This window comes from Hoplias malabaricus, chromosome Y (assembly GCF_029633855.1).
Source record: "Hoplias malabaricus isolate fHopMal1 chromosome Y, fHopMal1.hap1, whole genome shotgun sequence".
NCBI classification, from domain to species: domain Eukaryota; kingdom Metazoa; phylum Chordata; class Actinopteri; order Characiformes; family Erythrinidae; genus Hoplias; species Hoplias malabaricus.
The window spans coordinates 22939245-22958567 of NC_089820.1; the positions used below are offsets into that span (position 1 = coordinate 22939245).

The window sequence follows — 19323 nt, forward strand, 5'->3', positions numbered from 1 at the left end:
CACACAAACCTGCACACACACACACCTACACACACACTGCAATATGTGTATTATCCTCAGGGGTAGTCAGTAAGCCAGGCTGTGTATGACCTCTAGTTTTCACTCTATCATTCTCTCACACCTATGTCCATCCCCTCTTTTTCTCTCTTTCTTTTCTTTGGCTTTATCTCTTCTGCTGTTAATCTGACTCTGTATCGTTCATGTCATCTTTCTGTTGTTCTCCTATAAATTGCCCACACTCTGTTATCTCTCTATATTCTCTCTCCCTTGTCTGATTTTCTCTCTCTTATTTCTATTTATCTTTCTTTCCCTACTGCTCTCTCCCTCCCCTCCCTCTCTCTCTCTACCTATATCCTTCTTTCTCTCACTTTCTCACTGTCACTCTGTCTCTGCCCAGATTACAGTGTGTGTGTAATGTGTGTTTGTGTTTGTTTCAGGTTTGGTCAGTTCACTCTGAGGGCAGCGGATCCCCAGTTGTTCTCTCAGCCACAGACTGTTAATGTGCAGGCTGTCTCTCAGCAGGTGCCCACACACACACACACACACACACACACACACTCACTCACACACTGTAAATGTAAATACAATGTTTATAAAAAAGCAGGGCACTTCTATTAAAATCAACACTGTTTTTCACACCAGTCACAAGCAGTGAGCAAAATCTTTTATGACAGATGCTTTATTACTTGTTTTGATGTTTCATCTTTATATAAAACGGTTCAAGAGAAACGAATCTATGAAGTGCAGAATGGAGGAGAGGTACATTTCTTAGAGTAGAGTTAGCTAATGATATGACTAAAAGTTAAGATGTGTCTTTTATATATGATTTTGTTGTATTTTAGTGGGTAGGTGTAGGATACTAACAGCGACCACAGTGACTTTAGTGCTTAGGCGTAGGAACAATGGGTGATAACAGGATTTTTGGTGGCTGCAGGTAGGAAGAGAGTGGGGTGGGCCCCATATGAAGCCCTAAAGGATTGGCATAGGATAATTTTTATCTTCTGTTATAATGGTTATAATAAGTTCTGTAATGTTTTAATAAGTTCTAAAGCAAATATTTGCATGTATTAAACATTTAATTTAATGACAGCCAGAATGAGTGTCCTACTCTCTCAGCTTATGGATCTAAGTTCATTGAACTCAACTTTAAGGAATCCTCATGACTAACGCTTTAATGTTTAATGATGCATTAGAAATAAGGACCTACATGCAGATACTATTATTGCTTGTTGATGTTTTAACTTGGGGCGGCACAGTGGTGCAGCAGGTTAGTGTCGCAGTCACACAGCTCCAGGGACCTGGAGGTTGTGGGTTCGATTCCCGCTCCGGGTGACTGTCTGTGAGGAGTGTGGTGTGTTCTCCCTGTGTCTGTGTGGGTTTCCTCTGGATGACTGTCTGTGAGGAGTGTTATGTGTTCTCCCTGTGTCTGCGTGGGTTTCCTCTGGATGACTGTCTGTGAGGAGTGTTATGTGTTCTCCCTGTGTCTGCGTGGGTTTCCTCCGGGTGACTGTCTGTGAGGAGTGTGGTGTGTTCTTCCTGTGTCTGCGTGGGTTTCCTCCGGGTGACTGTCTGTGAGGAGTGTGGTGTGTTCTCCCTGTGTCTGGATTGGTGACTCAAAAGTGACCGAGTGTGTGAGTGAATTTGGGAGTGTGTGTGTTGCCCTGTGAAGGACTGGCGTCCCCTCCAGGGTGTATTCCCGCCTTTCGCCCAATAATTCCAGGTAGGCTCTAGACCCACCGCGACCCTGAACTGGATAAGGGCTTACAGATAATGAATGAATGAACGATGTTTTAACTTGATTTGCATACTGGCTTCACTATGTGATACATACTACTACACTACAGACTGCCATGCTGTGCATTATTCAACACATACTCACTTGCTGTTTGGGCAAGGTGTAGGAAATCAACTCTTGTAAACTACAGTTTAATTGAACTCAGGAAAGTTCTGTAGCTGTAATCCATTCCTATCCACCTCTGCACTGTGATTTACTGTTTGTTAAAACTCTCTCACGGGGAGCTGCAGTAATGAACACTGAGCGAGGAGACTGGGGTCTGGGAACATTTTTAGGAAGAACAGATACCCCTCTTTTTTCTTTTTATATCTATCTTTCTTGGCATCTCATTACATTTCCTATAAATATATCACAGCACCTCACACTGCAGACTCCAGAGGACCGACTGTGTCTCCTGACCACACACACACACACACACACACACACACACAGCGTGAGAGAGAGACAGAGAAAGAGAGAGAGTAACGAAACTCGATCTGCCTGAACCAGCAGTGTAACATGTATCATGCATTGATAGCTTTTGAATTAGCTCCAGCAGCTGAGGGCATTTGTACACACTCTGCATTCACACATCTTTTCCCCCTGTGGAAATGGGTATCTCTTAGATTTACTAGACAAGAGCTTCATCTATACTTTCTCTGACCTCTACTGCAGAGGTTTGAGTAGCTTGATCTTATATGTGATCTTTGGTCCAGACTGTATTGGAGACAAATATGCAATGAATTTTAATACTGATATTAGACATGTCATAGGATATGAGTTAATGATGACATCATCATAATGTCAGGGCATATGACCTTAATACAACAGCAGATGAAAGTAGGGATGCCAGTAAGAATAAGATTCTTTGCTTCACCCTCTAATCTAGTCCTGAATATTCATTCATTCATTCATTATCTGTAAGCGCTTATCCAATTCAGGGTCGCGGTGGGTCCAGAGCCTACCTGGAATCATTGGGCGCAAGGCGGGAATACACCCTGGAGGGGGCGCCAGTCCTTCACAGGGTAACACACACACTCACACCTACAGACACTTTTGAGTCGCCAATCCACCTACCAACGTGTGTTTTTTGACTGTGGGAGGAAACCGGAGCACTTGGAGTAAACCCATGCAGACACAGGGAGAACACACCACACTCCTCACAGACAGTCACCCGGAGTAAACCCACGCAGACACAGGGAGAACACACCACACTCCTCACAGACAGTCACCCGGAGTAAACCCACGCAGACACAGGGAGAACACACCACACTCCTCACAGACAGTCACCTGGAGTAAACCCACACAGACACAGGGAGAACACACCACACTCCTAACAGACAGTCACCCGGAGGAAACCCACACAGACACAGGGAGAACACACCACATTCCTCACAGACAGTCACCCAGAGAAAACCCACACAGACACAGGGAGAACACACCACACTCCTCACAGACAGTCACCCGGAGCGGGAATCAAACCCACAACCTCCAGGCCCCTGGAGCTGTGTGACTGCGACACTAACCTGCTGTGCCACCGTGCCGCCCGAGTCCTGAATATGCACCAGAAAAAAGTGCAAACAAATTTTTGTCTCTGCAGTACCACGTACCGTATGTTTGTTTGTTTTTGTTTTTCTTATAGTTCAAATTTACCATAGAAACAGTGTGTGTTTATCAGTATGTCCTATAACAATAGGGCCCCCCTAATAAAAAGTCTTATAAGTTGATTTATAAATTGAAAACTGGTTTGAAAACCAATTATCAGCTAATTTACCACTAGCACATACATCTAAGTCAGTTACGCTGACTTTTAACAGTTTTAGCTCGGTTTTCAACAACAGCTGGAGGTAGAGAGATTATTTTCATGTCTAAATGCACAAACAACTGATGACAAATTAAAGCCGTCATAGCTTTACGCAAGCTTTCCCTGTAGTAAGTCTGCATGCTTCACCCTCCCCATACTTAACTTTAGCACTTTGTGTGCATCGTGTTCGATAAAATGTCTTGGGGCCATTTTAATTAGCTCCTTGTCTGATTTTAGTCTCTGGCTGTGAAATGTGGGCTTTATCTGGGTGGTCTGCCGCTCACAGCAAAATCCAGTCAAGAAAAGAGATTAACATCCTTGTACTCTGAGCCAATCCCATGATCCCTTATTCTCTCCTTCGTTCTCTGGCCAATAAAGCTGCTAAGAGGTGCTTAAGTCGTGGTTAATCATGGAAACTCAAAAGGGATGATTGCTTAATTTTGCACAAGATTGCCATGGATAGATTAATGTGTGGCAATGATCTGTGGCTTTGCTTTAATACGGGAACTACACATCTCAGAAAAACTCTGAGGTCATTTTGAAAGGGATAGTTTGTCAAAATATCAAATGTACACAATGTTTATTTTTCTTTTCCCTAATGTAGTTAGGGTGGCAGTCACACATCTCCAGGGACCTGGAGGTTGTGGGTTTGATTCCCGCTTCAGGTGATTGTCTGTAAGGAGTGTGGTGTGTTCTCCCCGTGTCTGCGTGGGTTTCCTCCGGGTGACTGTCTGTGAGGAGTGTGGTGTGTTCTCCCTGTGTCTGAGTGGGTTTCCTCCGGGTGACTGTCTGAGGAGTGTGGTGTGTTCTTCCTGTGTCTGTGTGGGTTTCCTTTGGGTGACTGTCTGTGAGAAGTGTGTTGTGTTCTCCCTGTGTCTGCGTGGGTTTCCTCCGGGTGACTGTCTGAGGAGTGTGGTGTGTTCTTCCTGTGTCTGTGTGGGTTTCCTTTGGGTGACTGTCTGTGAGGAGTGTGTTGTGTTCTCCCTGTGTCTGCGTGGGTTTCCTCCGGGTGACTGTCTGTGAGGAGTGTGGTGTGTTCTCCCTGTGTCTGCGTGGGTTTCCTCCGGGTGACTGTCTGTGAGGAGTGTGGTGTGTTCTCTCTGTGTCTGCGTGGGTTTCCTCCGGGTGACTGTCTGTAAGGAGTGTGGTGTGTTCTCCCTGTGTCTGCGTGGGTGTCCTCCGGGTGACTGTCTGTGAGGAGTTTGGTGTGTTCTCCCTGTGTCCGCGTGGGTTTCCTCCGGGTGACTGTCTGTAAGGAGTGTGGTGTGTTCTCACTGTGTCTATGTGGGTTTCCTCCGGGTGACTGTCTGTGAGGAGTTTGGTGTGTTCTCCCTGTGTCCGCGTGGGTTTCTTCCGGGTGACTGTCTGTGAGGAGTGTGTTGTGTTCTACCTGTGTCTGCGTGGGTTTCCTCCGGGTGACTGTCTGTGAGGAGTGTGTTGTGTTCTCCCTGTGTTTACGTGGGTTTCCTCCGGGTGACTGTCTGAGGAGTGTGGTGTGTTCTTGCTGTGTCTGTGTGGGTTTCCTTCGGGTGACTGTCTGTGAGGAGTGTGTTGTGTTCTCCCTGTGTCTGCGTGGGTTTCCTCCGGGTGACTGTCTGTGAGGAGTGTGGTGTGTTCTCCCTGTGTCTACGTGGGTTTCCTCTGGGTGACTGTCTAAGGAGTGTGGTGTGTTCTCGCTGTGTCTGCGTGGGTTTCCTCCAGGTGCTCTGCTTTCCTCCCACAGTCCAAAAAAACACACGTTGGTAGGTGGATTGGCGACTCAAAAGTGTCCGTAGGTGTGAATGTTTGAGTGTGTGTGTGTGTGTGTGTGTGTGTGTGTGTGTGTGTGTGTGTTGTCCTGCCTTGCGCCCAATGATTCCAGGTAGGCTCTGGACCCACTGTGACCCTGAACTGGATAAGGGTTACAGATAATGAATGAATATAGTTAATTTGCCAATATGTGTTTAATGACAGAAACTGGCTTCTTTGGTTCTGGAAGGAGCTGTAATTCTTATTTAACTATGGAACTATAACTTTATGACAACCAATAGGCATTGGCTGAACTGCGTTCCTAAATCATCACACCTGCCTCAAATCAACACCAAAAATACCATGTTTTAACTTTAACCTCTTGAGCCCAAAGCGTCTATTAAAGTAGAATTCCAACTCACCTTGTCTTCATTTGGTCTTGAATAATGATGTCCTAATGTGACCTTATTAATTCTATTGTGATTATTTTCTTCACAGCCTCCTTTGGTGGTCAACAACCAGCCTTTTTACATTGAGTCTGGAGAAACAGCTTTACTGACCAGATCCATTCTTCACATTGAGGACCAAGACAATCCTCAGGACGTTCTTCTGATGGTCCTGGACCCTCCTCGACATGGCCGCCTGACTCGGGTCCATGCAGATGGAGAAGTGACCCAGTTTAAGCTGGAAGAGTTAGTTCGGGATCACCTGCAGTATGTCCACGATGGCACCAGTGGACCACAAGACACGTTACTGCTGCAGATCAATGATGGATACAGCTACCAGAATGTTCTTCTGAATATCAGCGTTGCTCAGAAGGTACCTGTGTCTTAGGTTTAAGGTTGACATTTGACTCCAGAACTAATTCACATGTCTGAACGGTGTGTTAGTACAGGCTAATGGAAACCATGGTTGGTAGTTACATGTCATAACTCCGCTTGGTGATACTGCAGGTTATTATGGGCTTGATAATTAGATGCTAAGCTAAATCAGATGTGCTGGAACAGGAGATTGCAAAGTCTTCCCGTACTGTAAATGAAGCTCATCTACTAAGATATGTTTGTGGTTATTGTCTAACAGTTTTAGGAAGGCTGTTTTGGGGATATCCAAATATAACAACACAAAATACAGTTGGGTTTTCATGTCATTCACTCAAGACACTTGGCCACATGGGGCAGCACACTGGTGCAGCAGGTAGTGTGGCAGTCACACAGCTCCAGGGGCCTGGAGGTTGTGGGTTCGACTCCCGCTCCGGATGACTGTCTGTGAGGAGTGTGGTGTGTTCTCCCTGTGTCCGTGTGGGTTTCCTCCGGGTGACTGTCTGTGAGGAGTGTGGTGTGTTCTCCCTGTGTCCGTGTGGGTTTCCTCCGGGTGACTGTCTGTGAGGAGTGTGGTGTGTTCTCCCTGTGTCTGCGTGGGTTTCCTCCGGGTGACTGTCTGTGAGGAGTGTGGTGTGTTCTCCCTGTGTCTGTGTGGGTTTCCTCCAGGTGCTCCGGTTTCCTCCCACAGCCCAAAAAACACACGTTGGTAAGTGAATTGGCGACTCAAAAGTGTCCATAGATGTGACTGTGTCAGTGTCTTGCCCCCTTCCTACGAGATAATGAGCCCCCACACAACACCACATCTCGCTGCAGATCAAACGCAAACACACATACATCACACAAACACAAGAAAATAAAACATAAACCCCCCCAAATAAAACTAAAATGGTCTAAGGTTTAGCCGCAGTGAAATGCTGGGATACTCAGAGCCCCAGTCCCCAGCCCCGCTCACAGTCTGGCGTCCACAAAACTGCATTCATTTAGCTGATCTATTCTTTTAAGGCTTCCTTGCGATTTGCAGCATTGACTTGCACAGAAAGAGGAAAACATACTTAAGTTAATTGTACAGTAAGTTTAGTTTTTGCAGGTCTAGTCATGTGCACATATTTGTATAATATAAAGGCTGTGTAATCTACCATTTTTAGCTAATTAATAAAGTACAAATACAAAACAGACAGTGTAGCTATGAGGGTTTGCTATAATTGCAGCAGCTCATTTCCTCTTTGGTTCTAGCAGTGTTTTCTCAGAAACCAGTTCAGTTTTCAGTCTGTCAAGAGCATACAATAAATGACACAATTCTATTCACCTAAGGGTGCCTCAGATGACATATTTGGCAGACCCTCATAACACACACGCACACACACACACACACACACACACAAGAGCTATCATCACCTCAGTCATTTGAGTACCATCAGTTTCCGGAACAGGGCCAGGCATGTGTCCCATTCAGCCCTGGTGATGTCTAGACAGATAAGTGACTCCACATTGGACATGATCCTCCCACCTCCATTAGTCTTTCTTTTTACTGTTTTCCTCTCTATATTTCCTTGTTTTTTTATTGTAATGCATATTTACAAGGACATTGCCTAGTCGAGAGAGGACAGTGTTGATACTATAATATAAAAATATAAACAATTTTATAACCTGCCGCCATAGGAGTGGCTGTTGGTCAGTTGAATGAGAGGGATATATTAATGTTATCTAGGTGATGTGGCCAAATTGTTAAATTTCTTATTTGGCAAAATGCTTAAACTGGCTAAAATGTATAGCTGTGTGTGTTATACAGGGTAAAGAATCTGATCCCAATGTCCCTGCACTCTGAGAGTGGAACTGTCTGCATAAAGTATTCATCTGGTTTGTCTTAAAGTTATCTAAAGGTGTGAGATGATCAATGCCACTGCAAAGCCAAGGTAGATGTCTCCCCACATCCTCTGTAGTGGACCGTGTCTGTCCTAACACACACACAGTGGGTTTTATGACAAAATACATTTTTAGAGAGCTATAAGTATGCTGTCAATTTAGGGCCAAAGGTTTTGCAAACCAAAAAGCAGAATCCAAAACATTCATTCATTCATTATCTGTAACCCTTATCCAGTTCAGGGTCGCGGTGGGTCCAGAGTCTACCTGGAATCATTGGGCACAAGGTGGGAATACACCCTGAAGGGGGCGCCAGTCCTTTACAGGGCAACACACACACAAAAACACGTACGGACAAGTCGCCAATCCACCTACCAACGTGTGTCCCGGAGGAAACCCACGCGGACACAGGGAGAACACACCACACTCCTCACAGACAGTCACCCGGAGGAAACGCACGTGGACACAGGGAGAACACACCACACTCCTCACAGACAATCACCCGGAGGAAACCCACGCAGACACAGGGAGAACACACCACACTCCTCACAGACAGTCACCCGGAGGAAACCCACGCGGACACAGAGAGAACACACCACACTCCTCACAGACAGTCACCCGGAGGAAACCCACGCAGACACAGAGAGAACACACCACACTACTCACAGACAGTCACCCGGAGGAAACCCACGCAGACACAGGAAGAACACACCAACTCCTCACAGACAGTCACCTGGAGCGGGAATCGAACCCACAACCTCCAGGTCCCTGGAGCTGTGTGACTGCGACACTACCGACACTACTAATAAGAATATTTCCTAATTTCATTCATTACTTTATAGTTGCACATTTCATTTAGCTTCTTCCCAGTTGTTTTTCTCACTTTCGCTTTCAGATCCAAAATGTTCTTGTTTCTGCTGATGTGTGATGGCATATATAATACCTATGGACTTTGGGACAAGGCCCGAGCTCCTCTACTGACTGACACAGAGGAACACAGACAACCTCTGCTTACAAATGTGATGCAGAGAAATGGGGATTAGAGATCCTTACTTATATTTCTTTAATATTATATTTTATATATCTTTATGAGGACTAAAAGTGTTAGAGTAGTGAGTATGTCTCAGTATGGCAGCTTCTTTCACCTGCAGTTAATATGAGTTCAGTGAGTTAAAGACAAAGCAGGCTAATACGGCTAAACAGTAAAATGGGCTAAAATGGCTAATTCTTTTAAACTAGGATTTACGGGTGTAAGGTACAGTTTGCTAATATAGTTATGATAAAGCTAGCAAACCTGATTAAATGCTAACAGTTGTCTTGCTTCTTTATTTGTACTTAATGACCAGATCAAACTCTGTTTAGTGAAAGGATGAGGAGAGGCAGCGAGTGGCTAGAGCTGTACACCAACAATAGATTAGCGATTAGCTGAATGATTGCGGCTGTGGTTCAGGGAGCAAAGGCTTTGATTCTTGGAACGAGAGCAAGGGCTTATTGTGTTAGTTCAGGAGAGGGGAAAACCTGAATGAATGGAAAACCTGAGTTTCAATTAGCTTTTTCAAGGAGAAGTCTCCCTGAGGTGAAGCAGAGTTTTTGTTGGCTGGCAGTGATTAATCCACGATTTAGCTTAAGCCAGAAGCCTTGAAGGCCTGCAAACACTTTGATGTCCAGAGAGAGAGAGAAAAAAAATGCAAGCTTTAATATCTTAAGTGAAATGACTGTAGACATTGTGTTCCATGAAATTAAGCATTTGCAGTGATATAACACGCTTCCAGTTCAGGTTTATGGATGTCAGATTCAGTTTATAGTGTTTGGGATTTTAATCTGCTCTACACATTCGAATATTCTCCTTTCAGATATGCTTTTCTCCATTTGTTTTGAGTGGAGTAGCGTGGCACAGTATTTCTGTTCGACTGAGATTATAATTTTATATTCTTCACAAAATGGAGTTGATTGAGCAGTGCAAGAAAATCTGCCTCCTCAGCCATTCGTTTCCAGATTCAGAGAAAAGCAGTCAGCTGCTTTTTTGTAGGGTGCACAACACACACACACACACACACACACACACACTATTTCATCTCACCTCAGTCTCAGTGAAAGCTGCAAATCTGTCTTAGTGCCGTTGTGGTGGAGTGCTGCCAAGGTATTCCCTCATCGCATCAGAGCTTTCATCTCGCCGCCCTTCCCAGCTTTTGATTATCTTCTAAGCGGGTGATGATATCCACTGCAAGGGGCTCATTGGTAACTCAAAAAGGGGCTATGAACTGCAGCCAGAATATAAGGAATGTTAATATGTGTGAATTTTCACTTAATATCAAGATGTGCATCTCCTAGGATGGAGTCTTACGGATGTTCATGGGTTCCTCTAAACAGTTTAGTTGGAGTAGTTTTCTTTAGTCCTTAGTTAGCCCTAACAGGTTCATAACAAAGCATCACCACATTCATTTATTCATTCATTCATTATCTGTAACACTTATCCAGTTCAGGGTCACGGTGGGTCCAGAGCCTACCTGGAATCATTGAGCGCAAGGCGGGAATACACCCTGGAGGGGGCGCCAGTCCTTCATAGAGCAACACACACACACTCACACATTCACTCACACACTCACACTTTTGAGTCACCAATCCACCTACCAATGTGTGTTTTTGGACTGGGAGGAAACCGAAACCCACGCAGACACAAGGAGAACACACCACACTCCTCACAGACAGTCACCCGGAGGAAACCCACGCAGACACAGGGAGAACACACCACACTCCTCACAGACAGTCACCCGGAGGAAACCCACGCAGACACAGGGAGAACACACCACACTCCTCACAGACAGTCACCCGGAGGAAACCCACGCAGACACAGGGAGAACACACCACACTCCTCACAGACAGTCACCCGGAGGAAACCCACGCAGACACAGGGAGAACACACCACACTCCTCACAGACAGTCACCCGGAGGAAACCCACGCAGACACAGGGAGAACACACCACACTCCTCACAGACAGTCACCCGGAGGAAACCCACGCAGACACAGGGAGAACACACCACACTCCTCACAGACAGTCACCCGGAGGAAACCCACGCAGACACAGGGAGAACACACCACACTCCTCACAGACAGTCACCCGGAGGAAACCCACGCAGACACAGGGAGAACACACCACACTCCTCACAGACAGTCACCCGGAGGAAACCCACGCAGACACAGGGAGAACACACCACACTCCTCACAGACAGTCACCCGGAGGAAACCCACGCAGACACAGGGAGAACACACCACACTCCTCACAGACAGTCACCCGGAGGAAACCCACGCAGACACAGGGAGAACACACCACAATCCTCACAGACAGTCACCCGGAGGAAACCCACGCAGACACAGGGAGAACACACCACAATCCTCACAGACAGTCACCCGGAGGAAACCCACGCAGACACAGGGAGAACACACCACACTCCTCACAGACAGTCACCCAGAGGAAACCCACGCAGACACAGGGAGAACACACCACACTCCTCACAGACAGTCACCCGGAGGAATCCCACGCAGACACAGGGAGAACACAGCATCACCACAGTTATTCTGAAAGTTTTGTGCTTTTTGTCTTATATAATGTGATGCAGTTATTGATGTCCGTTTATTTATCTTTATTTGTTATTTTAACTCTGTGTCCTGCTGCCTCTCTATAGAACACACTCTCTCCTCAAATGCGCTCCATTCCTAAAGTGTGGGTGAGAGAAGGAGGGATGGTGCAGATCTCTAAGAAGCACCTGAGGGCAGAGTATAAAGGAGCCAGTGACTCTGAAATCCTCTACAGCATCCAGTCTGATAGCGGACAGCCCCAACACGGTACGGAACACCACTGCCCTGATACGCAAACAAACAACTACTGTTCCACATGGACTTAGTTTCTAAACGTCTCTCTTAAAGTACTTCATGTTTATTTTATGTCATTGTTTTTTTAGGAGAGTAGAAGTTTAGTTTCTGTGTGAATGTTATCTTGACAGATGGTCAGTAACTAATGTACTGTACATATACCGCCCTTCAGATATTTCTGACTGATTTAGATTTGCAAGTGTCCATTAGAGTTATTAAAGATCTGCAGTAGCTCATACGTTTTTTGGATTTTTTTTTTCTGTGTTTGTGTCCATGTTTCTATAGGCGAAATAGTGTTTGTGCCGATGCCAGCTGATGGGCCAGTTGAGGCCTGGCAGGCTTTTACTGAAGAAAGAGACACAACCCCCACCTCCACCTTCACTCAGCAGGACGTCAATGAGGGCACGGTGTGGTACAGACACTATGGCAAAGGCACTCAGAGAGACACATTTCAGTTTCAGGTAACACACATTTTACTGTCAGTTACACTTTGTTTCAAAAGTTATAGAGACCCTTCATAATTAGTTTACTGCGCTGCTTTAAACTGGACCTAGTGTGGTCACTGATGTTCAGTTGAATGCACAGACGCGAGTTTTACATCCAGCGGGTTTTTGCGAATTATAAATACAGTGGAACCTCTACCTACGAACTTGATCCGTTCCGTGACCCGGTTCATAAGTAGAAATGTTCGTTTCTCGAGTCAATTTTCCCCATTTAAAATAATGTAAAAGCAATTAATGCGTTCCAGCCCCCACCCCGAAAGTCACCCTTTTTGCACTGATATATGTTTACAACACTCTCAAATTAGTAAAACAATACATGTAGCGTTCCTAAAAATAAAAGAGAAATACAGTGGAAACAGTAATAAAAAAGAAATAAAGTTTTAAGTGGTTACACATCGCTACCTTGAAGACATGACGACTGGCTGGAGGAGTAACACAGGCACTAGCTGTATGACGGGAGGTGGGGGTGGGTGGAATAACGGAGAGTAGGTGGGTGAATGTGGGGAGACGAAGCGTAGATACGGATTAACTTAGCTCGAACTTCGATGTCTGCTATTTACACTAATGCTAAATTGCTAAAGCTACAATTTGCTAATCTTAAAAGCACACTCAAGTCTGGGAGCGCTGGGAGACTCGACTATTGGGGTCAGTGGCCATTTCCAGCCGCCGGCTCGGGTTCGTTTCTAGAGTCATGGTTCGTTGGTGGAGGCAAAATATATTCAAATGCCCGGTTCGTATCTTGGAAAGTTCGTTAGTAGAGGTTCCACTGTACACCCAAATTTTGCAAAATATTTTTTCTGTTCAACAATCAATAAAAGTACAAATGCACAAAAGGCCTCTGCCTGACCATAAACCTTTTTACAAATTCCCCCCGACTCTTCTTCCTCTTCTCTCCTCTCCACCCTTTAGGACCGCTCTGTTTTCATCCTACCACCACCTCAGCATCTTATCTTATCTCAGCATTTTTTAAATAATAAATCAAGCTTTTGATTTAAACGACTGTAAAACCTATTCTGATCAAGGCAAAGACCAACTCAGATCTCTCCCTCGCCCTCATTTCAATTCCACTCCTGATCACGGCAGCCTACGTCATCAGAAGTTCGGTGGACTGCTGAACATTTTGTATGGAAACACAGCTACTGCAGTTTACAAGGAAAATCATGTAATGACTTGGGATTCTCTGAAGCTGCTGCACATGAGCTGAGCAGAGTGCCAAGTGAGAACTCTACGGGTGTAAATCTACCCAGCAATGGGCTGTGGAGCAGTGGATCTGTGCTCTCTGGAGTGATGAAGCACTTTCCAATAACTTTGGGATGATTTGGTGTGGCGTTAACCTCCAGAAATAATCACTCACCCTGTCAGACATCAGAAGTGGTGCCCATTTTAAAAAGGTGCAGCCCATTGTTCTGATATGTGAAGTCACAGTCAATAAACACCCACAATCCTCTTGAGATTTAACCTCAACTCTTAATTGTACTTGGCACTACTAGTACTTTCTTTCGTCAAAAGAACAATCCTCTCCTCTAATTATCTCCTGCCTTCTGTCCTAAGGGTGCGTTCTTCACTGCAGATTTTATTAAGGGTTCAGCTAACCGAGCGTGATTCAGATCTTTTTTTTGTTTTCACCTGCACTAAATTTGAATGTGTGTCAGAACGAGACAATGGTGGTTTTGAACTTAAATGAACATGTTCCAGAGTCTTTGTGAATACAGTTTAGAGACAGTGAGGATGGCTAGTGTTCTGTGAGATGAGGTAGTTATGAGTGATATATCAGACCTTCGTCTATGATGAATGGAGTTTGAACAGGATTGAGCATGACAAGGTCTAAATAGAGCAGCTTTTGAAAGGCTCGCCTCCATCCACTTTTTTGAAAGGCGTGTTAAATCAGCATGCTTTGTGTTTTTGTCTTTTCAGGTGTCCAGCGAGGCGTTCCCAGACACATACAGTGACGCACAGACCTTCACCATTGGCGTCATGCCTCAGACTCCAGGTCTGCCTCGGCTAACCCCAGGAGCTGACCTACAGATCACTGTAAGAGCCAAAACACACAGCCTATAACTTAAACTACTTTTCTTTGGCTTGGTTCTTTGCCCCGAATGAAATATACAAGACGACTATGCTGTCGGTGGTTCACATTTTAAAACCCTAGACCTAAGGCAAAGCTGTTTCATCAGCTCTTTTCCAATAATGATGTAATTCCTGGGTGCTGCTCTTTTATTTATGTGAAGAACATAATCTAACGAAGCTGGAAACCCATCGATTTCAATTCAGGTTTTGTCACAACCCATATCCTTGATGAAGAAAAACCATGGCTAGGATTATAATTCACACATAAGTCACACTTCATTGATATTCTGCTCAACGAGACAGTAATAACAGATGCTGTACACTGAATAAACCTGCGTCCACACTAGAAAAAGTATCACATTGCATCGAGCAGTAAAAGAAGCTTGATCTACCTTTAATTCCGTGATGGAGATGCGGTAGAGTATAGAAAGTGGTGATTCAACAGACTGAACTTAATAAATGTAATTTGGCCTCTTGTGTTTGTATGTTAATGTATTTTAACATTTTGAACATTTTAAAATGTAAACTACTATCTATTATAAGCCTGGGCGGCACGGTGGCGCAGCAGGTTAGTGCCGCAGTCACACAGCTCCAGGGACTGTCTGTGAGGAGTGTGGTATGTTCTCCCTGTGTCTGCGTGGGTTTCCTCCAGGTGACTGTCTGTGAGGAGTGTGGTGTGTTCTCTCTTTGTCTGTGTGGGTTTCCTCCGGGTGACTGTCTGTGAGGAGTGTGGTGTGTTCTCCCTGTGTCTGCGTGGGTTTCCTCCGGGTGACTGTCTGTGAGGAGTGTGATGTGTTCTCCCTGTGTCTGTGTGGGTTTCCTCCGGGTGACTGTCTGTGAGGAGTGTGGTGTGTTCTCCCTGTGTCTGTGTGGGTTTCCTTTGGGTGCTCCGGTTTCAGGTGCTCACAGTCCAAAAACACACGTTGGTAGGTGGATTGGTGACTCAAAAGTGTCCGTAGGTGTGAATGTGTGTGTGTCGCCCTGTGAAGGACTGGCGCCCCCTCCGGGGTGTATTCCCACCTTGCGCCCTATAATTCCAGGTAGGCTTTGGACCCACCGCGACCCTGAACTGGATAAGCGGTTACAGAGAATGAATGAATGAATATTATAAGCACATTTGTAGGTGTTTTGTCTGAGCAGCATCCTAAATAAGGCAGAGTCTTTGTCTGAGTCTTTCTGTTCATTGTTCAGGTGTATAATAGAGCTACATTTGATCTCTGTAATCTCCAGACATCATTGTGTCCTGTCTATTGGTGACTCTCAGTTCTTTATAGATGTTCATTTTCGTGTGTGTGTTTAGGCTCTGGAAGATCGTGTGACTCTGATAAGTCCCTCCGCCCTTTCATTCACTGACTCTGAGACGCCCAGCAATAAACTCATCTACAACATCACCAAGCCTCTGCCTCCAGGACATGGTAATATAAACCTGGTTCAGATTATTAGACTAGATAGTCAAAGGTTGACCTAATATTTTCTTCTAAAATGAAATAGTAGTAGTGTTTTCCTCCACTGCTGCAGTAACGGCCTCAGATCTTCTGAGAAAGCTTTGGAGAATATATTGGAACATTTCTCAACATTGGTTAGGTCCGGGACTTATGTTGGATGATTAATTCTGGATCAGAAACACCACTCCAACCTGTAAATATACCGGATGGTGCTTCATCAGTCCAGAGAACACAATACCACTGCACCACTATCCAGTGCTGGCTGATTTTAAGTCCCCAAATCTAACCCTTTATTATAAACGGTGTCTACAAACATGTGGACAATATAGTATAGGTTTTTACATTAAGCCATATGTGCACAGTTCTGTTTCAGAGGTGTCATATAGTCTCTTCCTTTCTCTCAGGTGTGCTGGAGCATGGGGACCGGCCCTACACTCACGTCCGCTTCTTCACACAAGCCGATGTAGATGCTGGGAAAATCATCTACAGACCCCCACAGGCTCCATCCCACCTGCAGGAGCTTTACCAGTACTCATTCATAGGTATGTCTCTCCTGCTTCAGTTCAGGGTGTAGCATGGGTAAAGGCTTACCCTGAGGTTTTCTGACATGACATGCATTTTTTAAATGTCCACGACGATCAGCCGACTAGTGGCACACAGTTGGTGCCTGCTGATCTATCTATCACTAATATATAATATAATTACTGTACTGTAAAATATTTGGGGCCATTAAAATGTAGATATCAGAGCTATGGAATCTTACACTTTATATAATGCTCTGTTTTGGTATGTGCCACAGAAAACACATTGGTTTAGTTTAGCTGCAGAATAGAGTGTTTTCAAAAAACATGCATGAGTCGAACATCATTTCTTAACCAGTCAGATGTCATGGAAACTAACAATATATATATAAAATAAATATCACCTCCTAATTGTGTCAGTGTTACAGATAAATAGAGGCAAGACACAGGATTTTATTTTGTGTTATTTACCTTCTATTGTTCTGTAGTTCACCGTGGTGTGATGTAGCTAGGAAAGAGAACAATAACATTTAAAGTGCACCAAAAGCAACCAATATCTGCCTTTACCCTTGTGATATAGTCCATGAGGCAGCTGCATTGTGTAATGATTGAGTTATCGACTTTTGTTTGCAACTTACTGAGCTTTGTTTTGCTGTGTGAGTGTGTTTGTGTGTAACCCTGCCCTCACTAACAGTGTTTCATTTCTCTAGGCCTGCCAGAGTCAGTGAACTTCCATTTTACAGGTATATTGCCTTAGCAGCCTTAGCCCCCAGTCTCTCTCGCTCTCTCTTGCGCTCTCGCGCTCTCTCTCTCTTTCTTGCTCGCTCTCTCTCTTGCTCTTTCTCTCTCTCGCTCTCTCTTTCTCTCTCTTGCTTGCTCTCTCTCTCTCTCTCTCTCTCTCTTTCTCTCTCTGTCTCTCTTTCTCTTTCTCTTACTGCATTAACCTCTTCCAGCCTTCCTGCCTCCCAGTTCCTTCATACAAACAGTGGCCTAATACCTCTTCACCTTTTGCTTCCATTGTCACCCCTCTCCATGAGGTATGATTTTTTTATCCTTTTTCCCCAGCCTCCTCTCTCCCTCCCATCACACTACACATCTCCCTCTATATTCTTTCAGACAGGGGGATACAGCTGAGCATCCATCATCCTCCCACAGCAGCAAAGCATTAGAGCTGTGACTCTCACCCACATGCACATAGCACAATCACTCTAAAGTTTACAGTTACTGAAGTCAGGTTTCCTGCAGGTATTTTTATACTTTTGTAATTTTTTACAAAAAGTATAATGTAATGTAATTCTAGTATTTGCGTGTGATTGCATAAAAAAACATGCAGTTGGTCATACCTCATGATGGATGGACAGTGTTATATATTTATAATTGCATTTTGATGTATTATTATTAATAATAATGTGCTCAAAGTGTGGCACAATATCATACAAAAATATATATAAATATATAAAATTTAATAAAGTAGAAGAAGGTGGATTTGTACCGCAATAGGAAATGTTGCTACCAGAGAACTCAAGGTGCTCAAAAACTCACGGTATTCAGCTGTGTTGGTGACTATAGTGGACTGGCCACACGGACAGTATTTTAGATTACATTAATCTGCAGATTATTTTACTATTTAAAAAAAGGTTGCAGAGAAAAATAATAATAATTAGTTGATTGCATTTTAACAGGCATGTGAGGATCGCGGGGCGGACTGACGGAGGCGGACGCACTTGCTAAAACACAGTGACTTTATTGAAACACAAGATGACCAAACAGAAAGAGACTAGCATAACAGGCAGAATACTTAAACAAAGAAAGACTGAGACAGAGAGACTTGGACAGAAGGACAATACATGGAGTGAACTAAACTGAGATACAGATACAGACAAACCTGATTGAGATAACTAAACAGACAGAGAACTAGAAACATAGACTGAAACTAGACAGAGAGCTAAACATGGAAGAACTAAACAGGCAAGACAGTCCTCACAGACAGTCACCCGGAGGAAACCCACGCAGACACAAGGAGAACACACCACACTCCTCACAGACAGTCACCCGGAGGAAACCCACGCAGACACAGGGAGAACACACCACAATGCTCACAGACAGTCACCCGGAGGAAACCCACGCAGACACAGGGAGAACACAACACACTCCTCACAGACAGTCACCCGGAGGAAACCCACGCAGACACTGGGAGAACACACCACACTCCTCACAGACAGTCACCCAGAGGAAACCCACGCAGACACAGGGAGAACACACCACACTCCTCACAGACAGTCACCCGGAGAAAACCCACGCAGACACAGGGAGAACACACCACAATGCTCACAGACAGTCACCCGGAGGAAACCCACCCAGACACAGGGAGAACACACCACACTCCTCACAGACAGTCACCCGGAGGAAACCCACACAGACACAGGGAGAACACACCACACTCCTCACAGACAGTCACCCGGAGGAAACCCACGCAGACACAGGGAGAACACACCACACTCCTCACAGACAGTCACCCGGAGCGGGAATCAAACCCACAACCTCCAGGCCCTTGGAGATGTGTGACTGCAACACTACCTGCTGCGCCACTGTGCCGCCCAATATGAACAACTAAAATTTAGATCAGATGCAAAAAAATGAGAGATTCTGATCGTGTTTAAATTGACAGGAGGAGGATTTATTACATGTCGTTCTGACATTGAAAAACAATAACTTGGGCCTCTAGAAAATGCAAGACGTTTCACAACACGTTTGCCTATTGTTCATCTTCTAAAAGCAGACAGCAGTGAGCTGCCTGCTGCGTACTTTTCAAAACTGTGTGTTTCCTGTGGCCTAGATTTTCTTTATTTTTCATACTATGTGGCTTGTCTGTGGTGTGGACGCCCCTAACCCCAGGTTTGTTTGCAAATGCAGTTTCATTCGTAGTTAT

General features: G+C 44.9%; 1 protein-coding gene across 1 annotated transcript in view; it reads left to right on the forward strand.

The window, feature by feature from the left end:
* The window catches only part of LOC136678416 (extracellular matrix organizing protein FRAS1-like), a 177861-nt gene that overhangs the window by 114885 nt on the left and 43653 nt on the right, over positions 1 to 19323 (forward strand). Inside the window, 8 exon segments of the mRNA XM_066656471.1 lie at positions 438 to 522; positions 5805 to 6125; positions 11672 to 11831; positions 12144 to 12319; positions 14276 to 14392; positions 15729 to 15843; positions 16278 to 16415; positions 17105 to 17137. Of these exon segments, the coding sequence (XP_066512568.1) occupies positions 438 to 522; positions 5805 to 6125; positions 11672 to 11831; positions 12144 to 12319; positions 14276 to 14392; positions 15729 to 15843; positions 16278 to 16415; positions 17105 to 17137 (1145 nt within the window).